The sequence below is a fragment of the Gopherus evgoodei genome, chromosome 1 (assembly GCF_007399415.2).
Source record: "Gopherus evgoodei ecotype Sinaloan lineage chromosome 1, rGopEvg1_v1.p, whole genome shotgun sequence".
NCBI lineage: Eukaryota > Metazoa > Chordata > Testudines > Testudinidae > Gopherus > Gopherus evgoodei.
In genome coordinates this window covers 158,649,672-158,674,933 of record NC_044322.1, presented here as the reverse complement: position 1 = coordinate 158,674,933, position 25,262 = coordinate 158,649,672, and the positions used below count along the sequence as shown (strand labels likewise).

At 42.7% G+C, this 25,262-nt stretch overlaps 1 protein-coding gene across 5 annotated transcripts in view; it reads right to left on the bottom strand.

The window, feature by feature from the left end:
* The window catches only part of HSF2BP (heat shock transcription factor 2 binding protein), a 99,757-nt gene that overhangs the window by 55,433 nt on the left and 19,062 nt on the right, over window positions 1-25,262 (bottom strand). For all 5 annotated transcript variants that reach the window (XM_030576753.1, XM_030576762.1, XM_030576772.1 and 2 more), the window contains exons 4-6: window positions 18,706-18,855; window positions 16,667-16,805; window positions 11,216-11,333 (exon numbers count right to left, since the gene is read on the bottom strand). In XM_030576753.1, the coding sequence (XP_030432613.1) occupies window positions 11,216-11,333; window positions 16,667-16,805; window positions 18,706-18,855 (407 nt within the window). The remainder of the gene's footprint in view (window positions 1-11,215; window positions 11,334-16,666; window positions 16,806-18,705; window positions 18,856-25,262) is intronic.

The following is a 25,262-nucleotide window of genomic DNA, read 5'->3' as shown; positions in this document are numbered from 1 at the left end:
CAATGCCTCCTGGAGTGCCACCCTTAAAGAAGGCACAATGATATCCTCTGCCACCGAACAGAGCCAACTCCACTGGCGGTTGTGGTCAGAGCTGGGACCACACCCATCTTTTTTTCATCCCACACTAAGTCTAGTGCTAGCAATGGCACTGGACTCTAGTAGTCTCTGTGCTGAAGGGACTCATAAGGACTGTGTGTCTGGCGTCTGTGCAGGAGGCAAGGGGGTATTATGGGAGAAGACACATTTCTTGTTGCCCTGCTCACCCTTGCGTAGCCATGAAGAAGCCAGGTAAAATTCAGGCCCAACATATATAAGCCATTAAGAGTAACTGTTGCAGCCACAGAGAAGCAACAAGCCTTGAGCGTGCTGTATTCTCAGCTGACTGCCAATCCAAATGTCAAGAGTAAAGGGGATGATTCTGGCCCCAGTTCTGGCAACATACAGGACTTGCAAGAGGTTGGAGAAGACCCCTAAAATAGGAGCAGCATAGGACTTATGCAGCCTCCCTCACCAGACCCTAGCATAGAGACTGCACCAGGGCAGATATGGAGGGAGGGGACATACCCACAGTGCAGAGTACTCCAAGGGATTCTGGACTGCTGCAGGGCTGCTCTAATTTATACCAGGGGCTGAAATACCCCAGCAGCAGCCCAGAAGCCAGAGGATGCAACGGTGATGTAAAGCCACCACTGCCCCCTGGGCTGCACCTCCCAGAAAGTACAGCACAGAATCTGTCCCTGGCATATGGAAACAACTTAAGCCATCCTTCTTCAAGCATCTACCCAGGGCCCCTGCAAGCACAAATTAACACAACTCCTATAATGTGACAGATGGGAACTCATCCGTTCCTGTACAGGGAAACTGAGAAGGAAGCCACTGTTCTGCCACCATCTGAAATGTGTTTAACAGTCCTTCACCAGTTCAGAGGATCGTTCCTGACAGTGCCAGCCTAGTCCAGTACTTGCACCCATCAGCCATATAGCACTGTCTCTGTCAATGTCTCTATGGCCACGTCCAGACTAGGGCATTAAAATCGATTTTAGATACGCAACTTCAGCTACGTGAATAACGTAGCTGAAGTCGAATTTCTAAAATTGAGGTACTCACCCGTCCAGACGGCGCAGCATCGATGTCCGCGGCTCTCCGTGTCGATTCCGGAACTCCGTTCGGGTTGATGGAGTTCCGGAATCGATGTAAGCGCACTCGGGGATCGATACATCACGTCCAGACTAGACGCGATATATCGATCCCCGAGCAATCGATTTTAACCCGCCGATGCCGCGGGTTAGTCTGGACGTGTGCTTAGTGCTCCCCCAAACACCTTCGCATTCACACAGGGCCAGACAATTTGGTCCTTAAACGGTGGCTATACTGTGAAAAACGTATTTTTGACTCTTAAATTTCATCATGGGTCTATTGTGCCTCATGGATTCCACATCCAATTTGCTCAGTCTACAGGTAAAAAGATTTTTTTTTTAATTGCCAGCCCTGCAAATTCAATCTGCGTCTGAGTCAAAACGCACTCTTGCCTTTGCACACATCACCAGCAGTCACAAAGATGATGCAAACAAATGATGCTCTCAGTTATACCTGCATAACTTCACTGCCTCCAAATACCTTAACACCTGTGCAACCCCACAAGCCTTCAGTGGGTTTTCATAGGATGTAACTGAAGGCTTCTGTTGGCCTTTTTATTTTTGGTGTTGATGTCTGAAAGGAAAGAACCCAGCTTAGCTTTCAGATCACAGGTTGCGTCTCTGGGACTAGCAGTTAGAAAAAACATCTTTTATTTATATATCAAAAAATTTGACATGGCCTCACACACACATTTTTAAAGTCAAATTATATTTAATGTTTATGCAACAGAATGAAAACGCAAACACTCAGTAAGTGCTATGCTCAGTCATGTGTTATCAAAACCTCAAAATCTGTATTTAATAATTTGTCTTCCTAACGTAGCAACGTCCCTAGTCATCTTGTAAAAATACATCCATGACAAATTTAAGTAATAAAACAAACTAAAATTCTCAACTTTTCCTCATAGTTGAAAAACGTATTCCCCGATCCACCCATGTTCACATAATATGAATGCTTACTGTATCTGACTAAGCCACCGAATTTCTCCCAGAAAGGTCCACTTTCAGAAGAGATAAGCAGGAGAAATTTCAGTAAATTTCAGTAAGTTGAAAATGCTGAAAGCCACTGAAAAAGTGATTAGTATAAAGGTGCCATCTCAGCTTTAACTGTAAGACTGCTAATGCAATGTTATAAGATAAAATAAAATTCATCCTGGATAATTTTATATACAGAAATGTGATGTCCGTATTATACAAGTTATTCAGAAATAAGACCAAATACGGAAGTTATTTTAAGTAGTTCTGATCCTTTTGGGGAACCCAGGGCACAGGAAAGATCATATTTCTTCAAAGCTGTCAAAAACTACTGATAATACTCAATGTAAAGATTGTATTGCCACTAAACGTTTGTTGCACTCTTTGCTGAGCTAAATAGATATCTGATGTTTGTTATTATATTGCCTTCCACACTTGCCACGTGATAAAGATTTCTGTACGTATTTTAAGATGAAAAGTTTTATGAACTTTTTTTTCTTAACTAGCAATACTCTGAATAGCTTAACGTCAATTTATTCTGATTTTGTTTCTCTTTTCTTCAATCATTTCCAACAGGTTTATGACCTAAATATTCAAAGGTGTTCAGCGCACACAAAATCACTGAAGTCAATGAGAGACAGCATTCAGCATTTCTAAAAACTAGGCCACTAGTGTACTGCAAACTCCTAGCCAGGAAGCTTTGAAGTGATTGAAAAAATAGTTGTATTCTGATGCTGATAGTTTTTTTTAAGTTCTCTCCCCTTTTTAGTTTCTTTTCACACTCTCTTTTCTCTAGGAATTGAGAATGTTGGAGGATGCTATGGGGAAGAAAGGTTAATTACTGGATCTTATGACATGCTGTGATTAATAGTGATACTTTACATTTCTAGAGATCCTTTCATAGAAGGTGCTAAAGTCTTAATAAATGACAATGGAAAAGCTAACAAATAAAATCTTGCTTCTGAGGGACTTGCCCTACACTCATGGGACAAATCCAAGTACATGCCCAAAGCATGTGTCCATGGTTTGGGAGCAAGGGAGCTTTGAGGAAGTAGGGAGTAGATTAGAATCTTCTTCCCCAATTTGGGGGGCAGGCTATGGAGCCATCAACCAGACCCTTCATGACTGCTACTGTAGTCTCAGGTTGCAGTAAGTTTGCATTTTACCGTGCAACTTCTACACGGAGAGCTAGGGTAAAAAAACTGTAACGTTCCTAGGAGTGTTAGGAGTCTATGTCTCATTTTCAGAACTGATTTAGGTGCTTAGGAGTCTAACTTTCATGCACTTTCAATGAGACTTAGGCTCCTAAACCCCTGAATGATTTTAAAAATGGGACTCAGGCTCCTAAATTGCTTAGCCGCTTTTAAAAATTTTACCCCTGGACCAATGAATCTATTGTGGTCATGGCCCATAACAAGCTGTGGATGCTGCTATGGAGCTGTGCTCTGCAGCATTCATGACCCATGTGCACCTCACACCTCACAGAGCTTCCACGGCCCTTACTTGGGCAGCAAAATTTAGCCTTTAGTAATGAAATGTGAATATCTCTAACTATGCATGATCAGCCAAAATAAAAACAATAAATAAAATAACCATTTACAATAGAAAAGGTTAATATCTTTGGACATGGTCTTTCAATCTGTTCCTCAATCGAAATGTCAGACAGATTAAAAATGATGTAAAAGGACACTGCTGGTTTGTATTTTTCTTTCACTTGTTTGTTTTGTGTGGAGCTGAGGGACTGGTTGTAGTGAGCTAAAAATGTTGGAATGTTGTGGGGAGAAGAAGAAGAAAGTTTCTGTGATTTAAACCCATTCTGCTAGCCACTCTGAAGATCTAAGCCCAAAGTAATAATATATTATTAACACCATAATGTGGAAAAACTCCTTGGCTCTTCATGCCACTTTCAGCTCTACTGCTCCTTTATGTTCCCTCTATAAAAACACAATTTTTCCTTTGCCCTTCTCCATATTATAACCGTATATACTTGTTCATAAGCTGAATATTTTTGGTTAAAAAGTGACACATCAAAGAGTAGGGGTCAGCTTATAAACAGGTCTACACCAAAATTTGATGATTTAAAACTCTATGGCAGGGATCGGCAACCTTTGGCACACGGCTCATTAGGGTAAGCACTTTGGTGGGGTGGTTTGTTTACCTGCCTTGTCTGCAGATTTGGCCGATCGTGACTCCCACTGGCCGCGGTTCACCGTCCCAGGCCAATGGTGGCTGCAGGAAGCAGTGGCCAGCACATCCCTCGGCTCACGCCACTTCCCACAGCCCCCACTGGCCTAGAGCAGCGAACCATGGCCAGTGGGAGCTGCGATTGGCTGAACCTGAGGATGCGGCAGGTAAACAAACTGGCCCGGCCCGCCAGGGTACTTACTCTGGCGAGCCGCATGCCAAAGGTTGCTGATCCCTGCTCTATGGAATCACTGAATTGAATATCTAATACATTGGCTGGGAACGGTGAACTGTGGCCACAGGAGGCTGAGGGGTTCCATGCCTGCAGATGCTCCAGGTAAACAAAATGCCCCGACCCTCCAGCGGCTTACCCTGACAGGCTGGGAGCCAAAGTTTTCCAACCCTTGAAATATAGGGTCGGCTTATGAAAGGGTCATACAGTTTTTGCTATTTTTCCTTATCCATCTTGGGGGGGGGTCAGCTTATGGGGCTAATGAATGAGTATATACAGTATATTCCTCTCACTCTTATTTTTGTTATTTCCCCCCACCCTCCAAGTAACAAAAATTGGAAATGCATAACTCAGTCACCATATCTCTGAAGTAGCTACACTTATTTATAAAGTAATTAGTTGAAAAAAAACCCCAAAATGTTTCAAATCAGCATTTCCTTTGGTCAGTAGAAAAGATGTCATTTGATTTCGGAATCTGGACTCATACTTATTTCTACGGCTTTTACTTGTACTGATTTCTTAAAAACAAATTGTGACACAACCTGGTAGCCATGCAGACCTTACAAGTTTGACTATCAAACCTAGTCTCTCTAACCCAAGAGCTAGGTTTCAAAGAATATAAATAGGATCAAAGATTATCATTGCATTATGTAAGATACTGCATAATTAATTTGTGCAGTGCCTCTTTTGGGTTGTATGCTAACCCCGTTGGATGGACTTTATATACTGATATTCTACAAACCTGATGGCCCCTGTTGAGTCTTTGGTTTGTCTGCAGGATTGACTTGCACATGTTTTCAAATGGCTGTTACAAGGTAGCTGGAGATTACACCACCACGAGAAACTGTTTGACAATCAGCTTTAGTTGTCTTTACAATAAAGAACTTATTTTTTAAACTCATCTACGAAAGGAAGCCCTTCAAACACTGATGATGACAATATTGCCAAGTGTTCAAAAATCAAGAGCCAGCTCCCAAAACTCATAAAATTGCCTTAACGATCAAGAGATTTGTAGAAGTCTGGGCTCTTTTTATTTACCTTATGGATTGTGAGTCAGGGGTTCTCAAACTGGGGGTTGTGACCCCTCAGGGGGTCATGAGGTTATTACGCGGGGGGTTGTGAGTTGTCAGCCTTCATCCCAAACCCCGCTTTGCCCCCAGCATTTATAATAGTGTTAAATTAAAAACACTTTTTAATATAGTTATAAGGGAGGGTTGCACTCAGAGACTTGCTGTGTCACCAGTACAAAAGTTTGAGAACAACTGTTTTAGAGGTCACATTTCAAGCTTTTCTCTGAAATCATGAGGGCTAGAAATTTGCATTTTAAAAAAATGAAAGTTGTGATTCTCACATAAGCATATGACTCCAGAAACTGGGGCATTCAGAAAAATACCAAATAATATTAAAGTTGGCTATCCTATTTTAAATGTTGACTTCCAAATCCTACGCTTGGGAAACAGCATGATAGACATTACGTAATGCTAAGGCACTCTGTAATGACATACCTAAATAACAAATTGTTAACAACATGGTCATTCAATATTTATGCTTTTTCACAGATCAACATTCAAATATCTACTAAAATAAAATACTGCACACATGAATCAAAGATTATTCACATCAGTAATATTTCTATTATTAATTTTTGGTATCTTAATATTCACAAACACCATATTAAGGCTCCCAATCCCTATTGTATCCAAGAGCCATATACATATGTCTAAGACAAGCTGAATTTCATACTTGCCAGGAACAACTTGCTTTGATTAACTAGTAATATTGCTCAGAAAATGGCAAAGAATGTTCATGTGTTTCATTTCTTCATTTACTGGAAAGTCTGACTTTTCCCCTTTTTGGATTGTGTATCATAGTCTTTTCTTTACAATATTTCATAACATCATAGATTCATTCATCTCACAGGGCTTCTTCACAGACACCCCTTTACCAATGTTGATGACAGCAGCTTGTGAGTAATAAGGTGGCAGGAGGTCATTTACTCTTTGCTGGCCTAAGACAAGCGCACATTTGGTACATATGTAAGCTACTTATTTAACTAACCAGGCATAGTATTTTAACAGATTATTTTTCATTTTGGACAGCGATACAGAGTGAGTCCTATATTTCTCTCAGTTCTTTTCCCTACTTTAAAACCTGAGCCTCTCTTAAATACCATTCATCCCAGCAACTCTGCCTCTTACCAAGGCAGTGATGGGCACATCCCCATATTGCCCATTATTCTGGTCCTTGATAGACCTTGCAGAGACACTGATGTGCCTGCAACATTGGCTATGGGGAATCGGTATGCAGCCACCAGCCTTGCAACCACACCTAGTATATTTCTGAGGAATGGATGCTGTGAATATTATTTCCAATGGACTTATTTCCTCTCCAATAAAATAAATAATGAATGAATCTGTGACGTGGTGTGTAAACTCCACACCAGCATGGAAAGGGTTAGGGAGCTGCTTGGGGCTGGAGTAACCCCATCCCGCAATACCTGCAAATTAATGCCAGGAATGGACAAGGTACCTCAAGAAGGAAGTTCCCCTCAATAGTGGACAGCCTTGGAAGAATGCAGGGTGCTATGCTTCCCAGCTCCAAGGCAGGCCTGATGTCTAGTGCAACCGCTACCCTCACAAAAAGGAAACACAGATTTCCTGTGATAAAAGGAAGAATAGGCTTATCCTATGGCTTCTGCTGGAGTCCCAGAGGACTTTAAGGTGGACTACAGCCCATCCAGGGCCTCTCTGAAGAAAGGGGTCAATATCCTGGTCAGAACTGCATATATGTTTTTTTTTCTTGGCCCCTTTCTTTGGAATGGTCTACACTGGGTGAGGGGGGAGGAATCGATCTAAGATACGCAACTTCACCTATGTGAATAACGTAATTGAATTCAACGTACTTAGATCTACTCACCGCGGTGTTTTCACTGCAGTGAGTCAACTGCTGCTGCTCCCCTAATGACTCTGCCTGCGCCTCTCATGCCGGTGGAGTATAAGAGTCAACAGGAAAGTGCTCGTGGGTCGATTTATCGCATCTAGACTAGATGCGATAAATCGACCCACACTGGATCGATCGCTGCCCACCAATCCGGGCAGTATAGACATTGCCTTTAACTTCTTTTGCTGCCTTTGGATTGTTTGTTTCACCTGTGACTCTGAAAAGGGAGAAATTGCCAGAAGGACGGCTGAGAGACCACCTCCACTAGACTGTCACTGAACATTCCTGCTAAAAGGACTGGATTTGTGTGACTGCTACTTTCCAAGTACATCCAAAGGAGGCATAGAGTAGTAAAAGAATCACTCAGTGAATGGAGGAGTACTGTGCTAGTGCCAAAACTTGATGGCAAGACATGTTTCTGCACTGATTTTCAAAAGGTCAATGCGGCTTCAAAATTTAATGCATAGCCAAAGCCAACAGTGGATGAACTATTACAATGGCTGAGAGCTGCCAGATATATATCCACTTCAGAGCTCACAAAAGGGTACTGGAAAATACCTTTGCCAGAAATTGGGGGAAAAACAGTTTGTTCCACATCCTTTGGTATATATCAGTGGTGCACAAACTACAGCCCAACACTAGCCTATATCAAGTCCAATAAATGTTTTTGGTCACTCTGAGGCAGCGGAAACTTTCCAGAAGCTAATGGACCGAATCTTGTGGCTGCATAGGCAGCATGCAGCGGCCTACTTAGATTATATAGTTCTCTCCAGCCAGGACTGGGATAGTAGCTTAAAAATGGTCACAGCAGTACTCCAGTTCCTCGCAGATGCAGTAAGGCAGTGAACCGCAATGTCATGTACTGGGCTACATCAGGAGTTGGCAACCTATGGTATGCGTGCCAAAGACGGCACGCGAGCCGATTTTTAATGGCACACTGCGGCCGCTGCCGGCCCCACTCAGCCCGATGCTGAACTCCGGCAGCAGGCTGAGCGGGGCCAATGGCCGGGACCCTGGCAGGCAGCAGCATGCCATTAAAAATCCTGCCTGGCCCAGCCCGCTCTTCTCTGCCCCCCGCCTACTACTCTCTCTGGCGGGGCAGGGGTCCGAAAGCAGAAGCAAGCTTGGTCCTGCTGGCTGCTGCTGTAGGACAGGCTCTGCTGGCAGCCAAGTTCCCCCCTCCCCAGCCTCTTCCCTCAGCACGCTGCATCATGCCCCGCCTCCTCTCCCTTCCTACAGCCGACGGCCCTTGCAAGGGACGGGAAAAGAGGAGCCCCAGCACCCTCACTGCTCAGACCGGAAAGGAGGTGGAGAAGAGGCAGGACTGGGGCCTTGGTGAAGGGGAGTGGAATCAGGGCATATCCCTCCAGCTTCCTGCTGTGAGCCACTCAGGGCAGGGGGCTGGGAGCACCCCCCAATCCCAGCCCACCTCTCTGCCCTGACCCCTGCACCCCCCTCACACCCCAGCCCTCTACGCTCTCCCCCACGACCCCAGCCCTGACTCTGGCACCCCTCACACATACCCAGCCCCCCACACCCCATGCCTTGACTCCTGTACCCTCCCACACACACCCTGTCCTGACTCCTGCACTCCCCACACATACCCAGCCCCCCCAAAACCCCATATCCTGACTCTTGCACCCCCCACATCCCCAACCCTCAGACCAAATGGGAGCTCTTGCACTCACACCCACCCCACATTCCCACCTGCACCCCTCGCACCAAATGGGAGCTGCCCAGTAAGCGCTCCACATCCAAACCTCCTGCCCTAACCCTGAGCCCCCTCCCTCATTCTAGCTCCTGGCCAGACCCTACACCCCAACCCCCAGCCTGCTCCTTCACCCCCAGCCCTGTGCTCAGTGTACTCCCACCCTCAGCTCAGTGCAGAGAGAGAGGAAGAGAACGGGCCAGAACCAGGGAGAAGGTAGGTACCCACTGTATGTGGGCAGGGCCAGGACCCCAGACTAGCAGTGGGCTGAGCGGGGCCGGAGCTAGGACCCTGGCTGGCAGGAGCCAGCGGACGGAATCCCAGACAGCCGCCAGTCTGGGGTCCCGGTCCCCGGTCCCACTCAGCCCACTGCCAGTCTGGGGTTCTGGCTGCTGGCCCCTTGCCAGCTGGGGTCCCAGCCCCAGCCCCACTCAGCCCGCTGCTGCTCTGCTGTTCTGGCTGCCAGCTCCATGCCAGCTGGGGTCCTGGCCGCAGGCCCTGCTCAGCCCGCTGCCAGCCTAGGTGAATGGAACCCCAGACTGAGAGCAGGCTGGCAGCACAAGATCAGCATTTTAATTTAATTTTAAATGAAGCTTCTTAAACATTTTGAAAACTTTGTTTACTTTACATACAACAGTAGTTTAGTTATATGATATATAGACTTATAGAGACCTTCTAAAAAACATTAAAATGTATTACCGGCACGTGAAACCTTAAATTACAGTAAATAAATGAAGACTCGGCACCGCACTTCTGAAAGGTTGCCGACCCCTGGGACAGACCATGAGAGAAAGTCAACTACGACCCCTATTGAACAAGGTCCAAGCCTCGACACATTGTCCTGCTCCCACGACAAAACAACCCACTTGTGAGTTGCAGGCAGTTACCAATGTTTTGTGCTGGGATTCACCACTACTGTGGCCCTCCTCGCAGATCTTGTAAAGGACAGATGCCCAGAAAAGGTCCAGTGGTTGAAAAGCCTGCGATGAGACATTTAGGACACCGAAGGAGCATTTATGTAAGGAGCCAGTCCTTTTTAATCCACATTTTTCAAAAAGATTTATTCTGCAAATAAATGCCTCACATATAGGACTAAGGTTGATCCTTTTGCAAAAAAATGAGGGGGACAGATATCTGGTATTGTAAAACAACCAAAAGTTGTTCCCCAGAGAGAAAATATACTCCGTGATCAAGAAGGAGGCACTGGCAGTGAAATGGGCTGTGGATTCAGTGGATACTATCTGCTGGGAAACCCTTTTTAAAAAAAAAATCACAGACCACACTCCACTTAGGCGTATGAACACCATGAAAGACACCAATCCAAGGATAATCCGCTACAACCCTATAGTTTCCAGGTACTCAACTGACCTGATAAGGCACATCAAAATGCTGACTTTTTTTCACAAGACAGCAATTCCAGCACAGGGGATGCAACCCTTGCCCCTGTCTTGAGAGGGAGGGTACGTAAACCCTACCCCAGTATGGAGGCGGTTAAGGCACTGCTTTGGGCTGGAGAAGCCTCATCACACCACACCTGCAAGTCATGCCAGGAATGGAGGAGTCTGAAAGGAGTAAGCTCCACTCAGTAGTGGGCAGCCCTGAAGGGGTGCAGACTGTTAAGTTTCCCAACTCCCAGGAAGAAGCCTGATAGCTAGCAGAATCTCTGTCCTCACAAAAAGGGGACACAGATCTCCTGTGCCAAAAGGAGGAAGGGACTGTATCTGATAACTTGTGCTGGAGACCTACAGGTTTTCCTTTTTATTTTTCCCTTTTGTAGCCTTTGGATTGTTTTACCTTTTACTCTGGAAAAGGGGAGATATAGCCAAAATGAGGGCTGAGAGCCCTCCACTGCTAGATTGTCACCAAATACTCCTGCTAAAAGGACCGGATCTGTATGAATGCTACTTTCCAAGTAGCATCCAAAGTGGGTGTTCTGATGGGGGCAGATCCTTAACAGGATCATTAGATAAAGAGCTGTAGTAATAATGGTCTACATTGTAAGATAACATGCTTCATTTTAAAAATATCTGGCCTTCATACACTTTCAGTTTGGTACAGAGTCCTGGCTTGATGTCTCTCAGAAGCTGCATCATTGTGTCCAACAACACCCGACTTGAATTAACCAGGAATTCACGGCCACATGCCAATGCAGCAACATCTACAACAGAACATAAAACAAAATAATAAAAATCACATTCCAAAAAAACAGGAAAATGAGTTCGTATCTAATACAATCAAATATTAACTACCCGTAGGAACTGTGAAGACTGAGCCATGACATCTATAAACCTTTCCCTAACTGTAGCGACACAGTCAATATGGAACTGTATAATATGCTACTGAAGCAGAAAACAATACCTAGCAGTCAAAAAACCTGTTATAATTATACACTGTTCACTAAAAGATGTATTCAGGGTGGCTCAGCAGCAAAATGTGTAATGCAATGAGTTATGATACAGATATAATTTAAAAAGCTCTGAACTGGCAGCATCTAGAACTACGGTAGAAATAATGTAAAGTTGATCCTAATGGACTCAGTTTTAAAGGAAGGAAGATGTAGATCAGTGGTGGGCAACCTGTGGCCCATCAGGGTAAGCTGATTGCAGGTCGCAAGACATTTTGCGGACGCTCAACGTCTGCAGGCACGGCCCCCTGCAGCTCCCAGTGGCCGCAGTTCACCATTCCCGGACAATGAGAGCTGTGGGAAGTGGCAGCCAGCATGCCCCTATGGCCCACAGCTTCCCACAGCTCCTATTGGCCAGGAACAGTGAACCGTGGCCACTGGGAGCTGCGCAGGGCCATACAGGTGGACGCTCAACGTCCGCAAAATGTCTCGCGGCCTGCAATCAGCTTACCCTGATGGGCCACATGCAGCCCATGGGGCTGCGAGTTGCCCACTACTGATATAGACTGTTTTATATTTACTCCCCCTATGTTCCCAGCTAGAGTACACATCTAAAGCAGCAACAGAAGTCAATCTGCAAGTTCTTCCCTGCTCTTGTAGGAGTGCTTCCTTATGCAGTGGACAACACAATAGGCAAAAAATGCAGAAAGACTATTATTCTGCTAAGGATTCTGGACTAGATGACCACCTGAGATCCCTTCCAAACCCTGATATTTTATGATTCTATGAAACAGTTCTCTCTTCTATAAACTTCTTGTACTGTAGGAAGCAAAACAAGTTCAAATGTTAAGCAGTGAGGAATGAAACAACATTACAACAGCTTGCATTTTAAAAAAATGAGCCTGACTCTCCTCAGACAGATGTAAATCAGGAATAACTTGACTGAAACCTACAGAGTCATAGCAGATGTAAAACTAGAGTAAGTGAGATGAGGATCAGGCTCAATTGCATTGTATTCTGATACACTGAACCCTTAAAGAGAAAATATATTGTAATCCTCACATTAACATGACAAAATTATGAGAATATATACATGTAGTCTTGCTATATTATCAATCACAAAATGGTTAAAAAAAGGAGAATATATATTCACCAACAGCAGGAAGGAAAGAAAAAGAAATAAAAGTGCAAAAACGTGACATTTTAGAAATTACAGCCCTCATCTAGAATGGATTTACTGTAAGAAAATCTGGCAGGAGGTGTTAGGCATCTTTTTTTCCTATTTGCTCTTTTTACTCCTGTTTTTTTAACATTTGAAGGGTGCTTTTAAGTAATGACTGTGACACTGACAGACCACTTCAGTTTGATGCTAAGAGACCAGCTCAAATCAAAGCCATAGGCCAATTCACTTGTGGTCTGAATATCAAAGAAATTTTAAAGTTATTGTCTTCATTTACCTATAATCTGTGGTTTACTCTCGCCTTACATTATGTATACCCTGTACTTAATTAACTCTAGATCAAAAGTGTATGTTAGTGAGAATTTAACTGATGTGTAAACTTCATGAAAACTAATGAAAGATTGTTGGGATTGCTGTAACTAAATGCATTGTGTATATATCTGTAATTGGATTGCCCATCAAATGGGATTGGAGCCTTGGAAATATAAATGAAGAAGCACGCTAACTTCAAAGCATGGGTCACTGCGTTCAACAATGGGAAATTCACAGACCCAGTCTGCGTTTAGTCAACCAAGGAAAAGCCTGTTCTGTAATGGAAACATTTGCCAAATTGCTTTCTGGGGAAGACAGCGATAAGAATGGATTCAGGGAATGATCCTGAATCTCTGAACTGTTTGGATTCTAACAGGGTTGAATACTGAGCAAATAGACAGAGATCCCCAGAATTATTTTGATAAACTCTGAGAGACTTAGGGAAAACTAGCAGATTATTACATCTCTGCTATCAATTTGGATGTACAAACTTGGACTCACCTGTTAATGTGTTTTACCTGCTTTAACTTCTCAATAACTCATTTCTTTTTCTCAGCTAATAAATTTTTAATTAGATTACTTGAGAAATCAGCTGCCAATGTTGTTTTTGGTGTAAGATTGAGAGTATCCATTGACTAGAGAAAAGTGACCGATCCTTTGGAGCTGGGAGTACCAATGTGAGGTGATTTTTGGTTTTAATAACCTTTTATCATAAAGTCTAGTTTGTCTGGGTGGCAAGATGTGCTGGAGAGCCTAAGGGGACTGTTTGTGACTCCATAGTAAGAGTACTAGTGTGGTGAAATCTAATTATAGAATATACTACCAGCCTGGGGGGGGTCTACCCTGTTTTCTGACAGTCTGACCTGAGATTGCACTCTCAGTTGTGAGCTACTCTAGACAGCGTGACAATGATTTTGCAGTCAACCTATGGTTTAGGTTTTTTGGAAGTGTAAATCATTGCCGGACTGGTTTACTGTTTCTGAAACGCCACATCGGTCTTGTTTTCTTTTTTCTCTCCTGCTTAATAATTATTTTTACAAAAATCACCATAAAAGACTTTTTTCTTCATTTGTTCTAAAGGAGAAATCAGCATTAAATATACTTAACAAACTTACTACATGATCCACTTTATACTAATTTCAAGAGACAATTTTATATCTAAAATCTGGGGAAAACACTTGATACAAAAATCACAGATGCCCACTTGACATTTTTATACACTCAGGTGATGAAGTGCTACATCAGGGGTCAGCAACCTTTCAGAATGGTGTGCCAAGTCTTCATTTATTCACTCTAATTTAAGGTTTTGCGTGCCACTAATACATTTAAATGTTTTTAGAAGGTCTCTTTCTATAAGTCTATAACATATAACTAAACTATTATTGTATGTAAAGTAAATAAGGTTTTTAAAATGTTTAAGAAGCTTCATTTAAAATTAAATTAAAATGTAGAGCCCCCTGGACCAGTGGGCAGGACCTGGGCAGCATAAGTGCCACTGAAAATCAGCTTGCGTGCCACCTTCGGCACACGTGCCATAGGTTGCCTACCCCGTGCTACATGAAAAAAATGACAAATGTCAGAAAGTATGAGTATCACTGTATGTGCTAATATTTTAAGAGATGGAGATGATGAGAGGGCAAAAACATTTTAAATAGATTCAGGACCTGTACTAATGCTAGTAAGTTCGCTGGGTTCAAAGTCCTGCTCACCATTTTGTATCTTCAGGCAGCTAGCCCCAAAGATATGCTGGACATTTCAGTAACAATAAATATCGCTCTCACATGAATACACTTCCGATGCTGAACCCAATGAACCCATTAAAGACAGAGAATACCAGTTGAAAAAGTAACAACCTATGTCATAAAAATGTATCTTAAAAGACACAAACATAGGAATTCCCATACTAGCTCAGACTTACATACATCTAGTTCAGTATCCTGTCTCCAACAATGGCCTGCACCAGAAGAGTCAGAGGAAGGTGCAAGGAACCCTACAGCAGGGAAATATGGAATGATCTTCACCTCATGAAGCTCTCACTCTAATTCCCAACAGATAAAAACTGGTTTAAACCCTGAAGCATAAAATATTGTCTCTCTTCAACAACTCTTTTTTTGCATAACTATAACAAATCTGGATAATCTTCTTAGCCATATAAATATCCAGTCCCTCTTTCAATCTCACTAAATTGTTGGTCTCAACAGCAGACAGTGGCAATGAGTTTCACAGTCTAATTACATGTTGAATTTAAAAGTATATCCTTTAATCAGTTTTTAATTTGCTACCTTTCAATTTTATTAAATGCCCTCGTGTTCCTGTGTTGGGAGGCAAGGAGACCAGAATCTCCCAATTTAGAGCAGATCTAATCTAATCTAGAAGACCCAAACTGTGGACCAATCTGATTACACATGATGGATATTGTTTGTTTTTTTCTTTTTCCATTTTTTTTAATTAAGAAATTATATCCAAAAAACCTACCTTAAAAATGTTAAGGTTGCAAAACCCAGATTAAGGTTCAATCATTCATTACAGTGTATCCTTTACCATATTTGTCCTTAAACATTCTCCTTTCCAAATTAAATAGACATATTAGGTGAAATCTCAGCAGCACTGAAGTCACTGGCAATATTCTTTTTATTTTTAACTCCCATCGAAGCCTTCCTCATTCCACTAACCTCTAAACATTGTCATTGTCAGTCTCTGGACCTTTATTTCTGTTATGCTTTTATAAATGAAGTGATCTCGGACAGAATAAAACCACATCTTTAATTTGTGGACAGGCATAATGTTTTCAATATTATTCTTAATGCAGTCTTTCATCTTATTCACATTTACTAGACATCTTAATGAACTAGCCACAATGACACCTAGATCACCCCCATCCCACTCCAAAAATAGGTTATTAAATTCAGAACCCACTACTGTGTATGAATAATTTATGTTGTTCTTATTTGGAACATCTTGTACTTGCCAATGTTGACTTTCATCTGCCATCATTTTGGCCAGTTTTCCTAGTGTTATTAGGAACTTCTGTAGTTCTTCACAATCCTCTCTAGTTTTGACTAACCTATATAATTTTGTGTCTCACCAAATGCTTCCAACTCAATAGTTTGGCCCTCTTTCACGATGTTGATTATACGGGCACACAGTTTTTGACATTTTTCTATGCCAAGAGCAAACGGTTCTTTGGCTTCCTATCTTTTACTTCTCACCCTACGATATCAGGCTTCCTTAATAACCATTTGTGAGGAATATACACCTTCTGGAAGTGAGATAATTAGCTTATGTCTTCTACTAATATTATATTAAAAGTGAAAGCCTTGTCTAAACTAGTGATTATAGTGAGAGAGAATCTAAATGGCAGCTTTTTCTTTTCAATAGATCTGCTCCCAGGATGAATTCAGAATCATATTTACCAACTTAAATAAAGTAAGTTTTAGCATGTTATACTCTTCTTAGCATGGCAGAACCAACACCGCTAAAAGACAATGAAGCTTTCTAGAACTTGAAGAGAATGGTGATTCATAAATGATACCAACATTTTAAAAATATCTATCATTTAGTCAAACAGCTATATATGCATCATCATACATTTACTGCAATATATGCTCCTTACAGTATATGTGGAATATAGTCCTGACATACAAAACTGACTTACTTGTCACAATCCCTGCCAAAGCTAATACAAACTGATTTTCATCAGAATCCAGATCTTGGTGTTTGATGTCTTCACCTAATGACCTCACAAAGCTCTCCATAGTTTGTCCCGTGATTGTGAAAAACTTTACTGCTTTGCTCTGTAAGTGCAGAGGGAAAACAATCACTTTCACAGGTTGCACTCAGTAATACTGAAAGGAACATACGATAGGATACAAGTGTTGCCTCTACCCACTGTACATGTCATATTTCTTTACATGCTATAGTTTATTGTCTCTTGCAGAACTCTTCCCTTATGAGAGACATTCTCCAGTGACTAGAACTCAGCTGCCCAATTCAGCAGTTACATAAAGGGTAGAAGAAGTTAAATGTGGAGTGTAAACAGATTGGAAAACTGGCAAAAATGGTAAAGTAGTGCAACTTGAGCTCATCTTAGTGGCATTTAGTGTGATAGTAAAATGAGCAACTTAAACATGGCAGAGACAGAAGCAGCATTGCAGAAAAAACAACTGATAACAGAGTGTAAGATAAAGCTGTGTAAGTTATACTCATTTTGCACATCCACTGAATGACAAATTAAGGTCAATTTATACCTAAAATGTATCTTATACAGTATGCTCCCAATTATCTGAATAGCATGGTGGACATGAATTTTGTTCAGATAATCAGGAGTTTGGATAATCAAGAGGACAGGAGTGACACTGCAAGAAACCCTCTGCAAGGTGCTGGGGAGGAGGCTGTAGTGGCTGGGCAGAGCAGACCAGGAATCTGCTTTGACCCACCAGGACTGCAGCATTCTCTGCATCTTGCATCCGCAGGGAATGGGTGTTACCAGCCCTAGGATAGTGCAGTGAGCCCTCTGAAGCTGTGCTGTCATGGCCTTGCTCGCTCACTCCTGTGACAGCGAGGCTGTAAAGGGCTCCCTGCACTGTCCCAGGAGCCATTCACCAGCAGGGTTACCTCTCCCATGGCTGAAGTTTTCTCCTCTATTGTTCGAACCTTTCCATTAGCCAAATCCCAGGAAGCAAGGAAGGGATTTGGATAATGCATAAGTTCAGATATCAGGGTTTGGGAAAATTGGGAGTATGCCGTATTTCCATTTGTCATCCAGAGAATTCCAGAGCAGTTGCATCCATTTACACTTGGCACGATTTTAACCTTTTTGGTTTTTTTTAAACAAACAATTCCTGAGCATTGAGAAATAAGTAGCCAATTCATCCTCAGTATAACGACTTTATCGCTGTGCACTGACAGTACATTTGTATATTCCACATAAACTAACCAATACATCCTAGGTGCCTATTCCTATCAATGTGCAAGAAGTGCAGATATTTAAAAATCATGATCCATGGAATATTCCTCTTAGGAAGTGACATAATTGATCATTTGAATGAAATGTGTTAGTATGGCAAAGCAGTTCCAAACATGCACTTCCTTCACCAAAACAACACTTGTTAGACTCTTGGTCGGGCACAGTGCTCTATCACTTTTCTCCATTTTAAATTGGGTTTAAAACTATCACTTTTAATTTTGTGGGCCAGAACAGAGGAAGAAACATCCCATAGTTCCTTGTGTTTAATGGCATGAGAAGTAGACTGCGCATTTTCTGGTGAGCACTGCGGTGCAGAGGACTGGTTGATAGGTACGTATGTTGGAGAATAAGTGGGCAAGGGAATTGCTGAAATAATGTGAGGGATTCTTTTCCCCTGGTGGTGGGTTTGCAAAATTATTTACATTGTGATGGCAGTAATCTGTATTTTCAGTCCGATGATAGTTGGTGAGAGAAGAAAATGTCCCTCTTATCTGTGCCTTTTAACATCAAATATTAAATTACTGTTCGTTCTCTGTATGCTCTACATTAAACCATTTATAGACTATAAAACTGAATAGACCAAAAAGAATAAACAATTCAGAGAATTATTTTGTTATATGTTCAATTACTGAAATACATCTATGTGTTAAGATACATTATCTACAGCACATTATCTACCCACAATACCTAAGCATTCCCACTAAAATGTATACATCTGCAGTACTCACCCCTCCTAGAATGTTTTTAACTGCTTCCTCATTGCTAGAGACACCCCATAACAAAGTACAGACTGCAGCTCCCATTTCTGTACAATATTCTGCCTGCTGCAGTAGTTGTTGTCTTGCCTCATTCAGCTGCTGTCGAAGGGCTAGTTTCTCCTGAAATTAATTTAAGGAAATTTTGGAAGATTAATACTGAAGGGCATTTCATTTGGTTTCAAAGGATCCCAACTGCATTTCTACCACTAAGCCAGAGAAAGGGAGACAATATTACAGCCATATATATAAAATGCGGCAATTCACAGTACTTCCACAGAGCTAAATTCTCTCTCCAGAGCAGTCTGAGTAGCCATGCTGTGTGCTGGGGAAGTCAACAGGAGCTAGGAGTCTGCCACCTGCAACTTATGGAGCAGTGCTAGAGTTGAATCACTAAGGCTATTGTAGCTGTCATTGTTCAAGTTAAAGTAGAATCAGCTTCTACTACACAAAGAATTGCATCTCTCACTGAGAGACAAGAGATTTTAGCAAGACGGTAGCAGTCCTGTGAAAAAGTGCAAAGTATCTCAGCCATGTGAGATAAAGTTGCTTGTGAGTTAGAATAGATGCCCCAGAAAAAAACAGTGGTCTATCTAAGAGAACCTAGAGGCTCTACTTCCCTGACATGCAGTGGAGAATAAGACAGGATCCCTGGAGCGCTAAGCTCTAGGGCCGAGGTTTGGGACCACCTCCAAATTTAGGACCACAGATCACTAGGCTCCAAGGATCTGTCATCCATTGTGTAGGAGCAGCAGTCCCATCACGGGTCTGTCTGCTTCAGTGCTTGGTGAACTGGTTTTGTGCTTGGCTCACTCTGCCACAGATCAACACAGAGAACACAGCACTTGACTGGTAAATTCAACAAGACCTGGAAATATTTTGAAGTGGCAAATATTTCTCACAGCCATATGGGATGTTGCCAAAAAGAGGGACATGAAATGAAGATACTCCCAGGTCTCATTCAGTCTTAAATTAATCCTTACTGCCTAATCAGACAGACTAGCCTGACCAGACAAGAAAGAAGAAAGACAGGAGCAGACCACAAAGAAAACCAAGAGATACCAATATCCTAAAAAACCCTTCCAAATTGATGCCTAAAAGGGACTAAATATAAACCTAACAAACATCACACTAAATAATGAACAATGGTTCAAGCAAAGAGAGAGCAGAGCTACTAACACTTGTGAAGATACTCTGAGCACTGTGATTTAGGGGCAGTTTTTGCAGCTGCTTATAAATAAACGAACAGCCATATGCATCTCAGGATTTCATACTTGCAGCCTGCAGCTTTTGCTCTGGCAGCCTGTGGTACAAACAGCAGCATAGCTGCTGCAGGCAATTTCAGAGCACGCCTGGCCACTCAATGGGGAACAGAGCATATGCAACACTGAGGGGAATGTCTACACTGCAATTATACAGTTGACTCGGGCTTGGGCTAAGGGGCTGTTTAATTGTTGTATAGATGTTCAGGCTCAAGATGGAGCCCAGGTTCTAGAACCCTGTGAGATTAGAGGGTCCCAGAGCTCAGGCTGCCCAAGCCCACTTGAACAGCTCCTTAGCCAGAGTCAGCTAGCTCGGGCCAGCGGGGTTTTTAATTGTACTGTAAACATATCCAGAGAAGCCCTCTCCCACTGAAGTAGGGAACAAGACTCCTGCCCCCCATTACCACTACATTGGGGTAGAAAAGTTAATTTAGAAAGGGGGGATCCCAGCAGGGAAGCCCCCCTGTCCCTACTCCCAGAATAGGAGCTCTTCCTGCAGGCTGGGATGGGAGGCACTTGCTGAGGCCTAAAAGGGAGGAGGGAGCTGGGGCACTGCTAGAGCGTAGAATGGGAATTGGAGAGGCACTGCTGGAGTCTGCTGAGGAATGACGGATATGGGCTTCTGGGCCACTCAGACTATCCCAATGTGTGCAGTGCTATATAGGCTGGGGGAGTGACATGACTGGAGTGTCAAGAACTGGAAACGGGGGTGGGGAGGGCTGCACCACACCTCTCGGGGAGGAGGCTACTGGAGAGTGCCTTGAGCAGAGGGAGTAGGGGCCAGGAAAGAAAAGGATGCCAACTGAAGAGTTAAAAATGGGGAAAGTACAGTCCATGTCAGAAGGAAGTATCCCATTTATGTGGGTGCCCTGTGTGTTTCCTAGCCTGACTCATAAAGGGCAGGGAGGGGGAGCGGGGGGAGTATGTTTTCTTAACAAGTTTGAGTATGGAAAAAAAACAGAGCCAAACATATGATTAAAAAAAAACCCAAACCAAGCAAAGAACACCACACTCAGGATTTCAAAGCCAGGGATCTCAATTTTGGGGGATTGTCTAAATTTTTGAAGTTGTGGGGTTGAAAATATCGAAAGAGTTAAAGTCACCTAAAGATAAGATGCTATACCCCCATCCATCCACAATGCTTCGCAGATTCATACATTACTGTTAGAAGTGATGACTTTAATTAGATGTCTTAGGTCACATAATTGGTCTAAAAATATACTTTGCTAATCTTTTCTTATGTCCACATCTAGCTGCCTATATCACATCTTATAGCCACCCTTATGTTGATTAAAACTGCTGGCAGTGGGAAATGCATCATGAGATTCACTGTTTTGCAAATGAAATGTATTGAGCAGATTTTTCAGCATCAATCCACAATATATTCTTCTGTTACTGTAGTCTACTCAATAGACTTACACTAATTAATGATACCAAAGAATCTGGGACTTCTATTGCTGGTAAATAAACAATTTTTGGAAATTTTTCTGTGTGTACTAAAAGCAGTCTGTTATTAAAACCAGCCACAAAAATCTTGTTAACTTAAAAATGAGTTTGTTGAATTTACTCTCTTTTCTCTAAACTCAACATCAGATCCATTAGCTTCTCTGACACCATCTTGCAGCAAGTCTTCTACTCAAATACACTGAACTTTCTTCCTATCCCTCTTCTTTTCTGTATTTCATTTATTTAGTGTTTGCATTTTGCACTTAAGATGGGAAATGCAATGTTGATTAATAAGACATAACTTTGGTAATGTCATAACTGGATAAGCCTGTCAGGATGCAAAGCCACAGCAAAAAAAACAAACAGTTCATAAACAACATCATAGCAAATGAATGAAAACCAGAAATAATATTTACAAGATCAGAGGAATAAACAGACCCTGCAAAAACACACACTAACAACCCTCCAAGAAGCAATTCTACTATGGGTGCACACCACTGACTAGTTATTGTGCTGTGCAACATCTTCCAAGAAGGGTCAAACTTCATGACTACAACAGTGATAAACTACGTAACTAGAAAGTGATTAGTTATGAAGACAACAGTGAACCAAATATTACATTTATGCTTCCAATTTTGCTCAGGTTCAGAGAGTGTCTTAATTTCCTAAAGAAGTTATTGTTAGGGACTGAGACGTAGGCAGTTTTGCCTAGTAGTCAGAGCAAAAGTCAGGTCTAGTGGGAAAAGCAGGTATCCAGCTTGTTGAACAAAGCCTCGGGTCAGCACCAGAGTCAACTGCCAATTGCCAGAGCCAGAGGTCAAGCCAGAGTCAGAACCAGGAATCGAAGATGAGGTTCTGAGCTGAGGTCAGATGCCAAATGGCAGAACCAAGGGTCAGAGCCAGGACTGATTATTGAGGATTGGAGGTAAAGTGCAAAGGCAGGAGGAGAGGAAAGGATCAAGCATGGGGCAGGCGCACAAGAGGGTACAGGAGCCAAGGCAGGGATAAGGCAGGAGCAGAGCAGGAACAGGGTTGGGTGCAGTAAGCAGGGTCCAATGCAGCCACAACAGGACACCACCTTGTTACTTAGACAAACTTCCTGTTCCTCCTCTTGGTGGAGGTGGGCGATCCTCCAATCAGAGTTCCCATAGGTGTTGCCTTGGCTGAGGCTACAGTCCTAGTAGCTTCTCAAGCACACCAGGTTTCCATAGTCATTGGGTGGAGGTCAGGATGCTGCAGTTGTCTGGGGATTCCTAGGGCCTGGGTTCGAGACCTGGGACATCACAGTTATCTAGGTTTGTGAAGAAACGGTGGAATACAAAATGATTATTCATGCTTGACCAAGAAAAGAGTATTAACATTATCAACAAGGTGGAAGGAATGCAAGCCAAAACCGAGGAAAAACAGGTTAAAGAATATTTAGAAAAGCTGGATGTATTCAGGTCAGTGGGACCTGATGAAATTCATCCTAGGGTGTTTATAGAACTAGCTAAAGCAATCTCAGAACCATTAGTAATTATCTTCGAGATCTCCTGGAAGAGGCTGAGGTCACAGAAGACTAAAGAAAGGCAACCATGGTACCTTTCTTTAAAAAGGTGAACAAAGAGGACCTGGTGAATTACAGACCAATCAGCCTAATTTGACACTTGGAAAGATACTGGAAGAAATTATTAAACAATTAGTTGATATGCATCTGGAGGAGACAGGATTAGAAGGAACAGCCAACACGGATTTGTCAAGAACAAATCATGCCAAACTAACCTAATTTCCTTCTTTGACAGGGTTACTGGTCCTCTGAATAGGGGGAAGCTCTAGATGTGATATATCTTGATTTTAGTAAGGCTTTTGACACAATCCCCCATGACATTTTCATAAGCAAACTAGGGAAATGTGATCTAGATGAAATTACTATAAGACGCGTGGCCAAAATGCAGCTCTTTAAGAGTTTGAGTGCAGCTCACAGAGCTCAGGGCTGTTGCCTCACCCGAGGAACTCAGGCTCAGGGCTGCAGCCCCACCAGGAAGAGCCAGTGCATGAGTCTGCAGTTCTGCGGGGAAGAGCCAGTGCATGGCGCTGCAGCCTCGCTGGGAAAAGCTGTTCCATGGGCTTGTAGCCCCATGAGAAGAGCTGGTGCTTGGGAGTCCAGCTCTGCAGGAGGTGCCCAGGCTCAGGATTTCAGCTGCACATGCCCATAACAACAGAAAATTGCTTCACGTAGTACTGTGTGGACCTCCTTGCTTAGGATCTCCCCACATTCTGCACAACACAGGCTGTGTTTACTGTTCATTAGTCAGATTTCAATAGTTTTAGATTTAAGTATTAACCCTCCATTAATTTCGTGGATGCCAATGACATCTTCAAATTGCAAGGAACGCAAGTATGAAGAAAGCTGAAGTTTTAAGCCAGAATGGGAGGAAAAATGTGCATCCACTGTTAAAGGTGGTAAACCCCGGTGCCTTATCTGCAGTGCATTGCTCACTCACTACAAAGTGAGCAACTTGAAACCTCACTACAAAACTAATAACAACAACTTTCTGTCTAAACACCCTCCTGAATCAGAATTAAGGAGGAACAAGCTAACTGCATTAAAATCGCGCCTAAACAGTCTACTACTTTCTGCGTTCAGTAAGTAAGCTGATACAATGACCGAAGCTATGTTTCCGTGGACGTAATTGTGAAAGAAGAAATGTTGGTACTTAGTGGCGCTAGAAGAAACAACCTGTAGCGTTGACATAAAGAATGCACTTGTCAAAGCATTGACAAATGCCGTTGTACCATTGGATAAACCTGTCAGTGTAGCAATAGATGGAGCACCTGCCATGGTAGGGGGAAAAAGTAGGCCTTATCTGACTCTTGAAAAGCAATCCCAAATTTCCAGAGTTTCTTCCTGTTCATTTTATCATCTACCGTGAACATCCCACAGGCACATACTTCAAGTACAAAAATGGTCCTAGAATTTGTCAATTTCATCTGTTTGAATGGGAAGACTCATCAACAGTTCAAAAATTTCATTGAAGAGCTGGATCTTGAAGACAAACCTAATGACATCTCTTTCTACTGTATTGTGAGATGGTTATCAACCAGCAATGTAGGCTTGTGGAACTGCTGGAGCCTTTCAATGCTTTCCTTGCAGAAAAAAGAAAAAAGTCCTATCCACAACTGAAAGATGAGCAATGGATGCAGAATCTCTTATTTATTGCGGATATTATGCAGCATCTGCAAACTCTCAATTTGGCACTCCAAGGGAAGGATAAGATTATTTCTGACCTTACTCAGGCAGTATTCAGCTTCCAGAACAAGTTAAAGCTTCAGCAACATAGTGTCAAGAGACTTCAACCACTTTCCCCAACTCAAGAGTAGGGTAAAAACATTCCCTGAAATTGAAGTAGAAGATCACAAACTTGAGGAATACAGAGGTAATTGACAAGAACTGCTTGATACTTTCAGGTCAGGTTTGAAGACTTGCAGAAGCTGAGATCCTGCTTCGCCTTTCTTGTAAACCCTTTCATGGTTGATGTGATCAATGATGGCTGTCTGATTCCCAGAACCGTGGTCACAGAAACATCGGCTGTAGAAATGGAACTACTGGAACTTCGGGAGGAGCAGGCTCTAAAGATAATGCATAACTAGGGGCAGAGCTCTTCTTGACCTGCTGCTCACAAACAGGGAAGAATTAGTAGGGGAAGCAAAAGTAGATGGGAACCTGGGAGGCAGTGACCACGAGACGGTCGAGTTCAGGATCCTGACACAAGGAAGAAAGGAGAGCAGCAGAATATGGACCCTAGACTTCAGAAAAGCAGACTTTGACTCCCTCAGGGAACT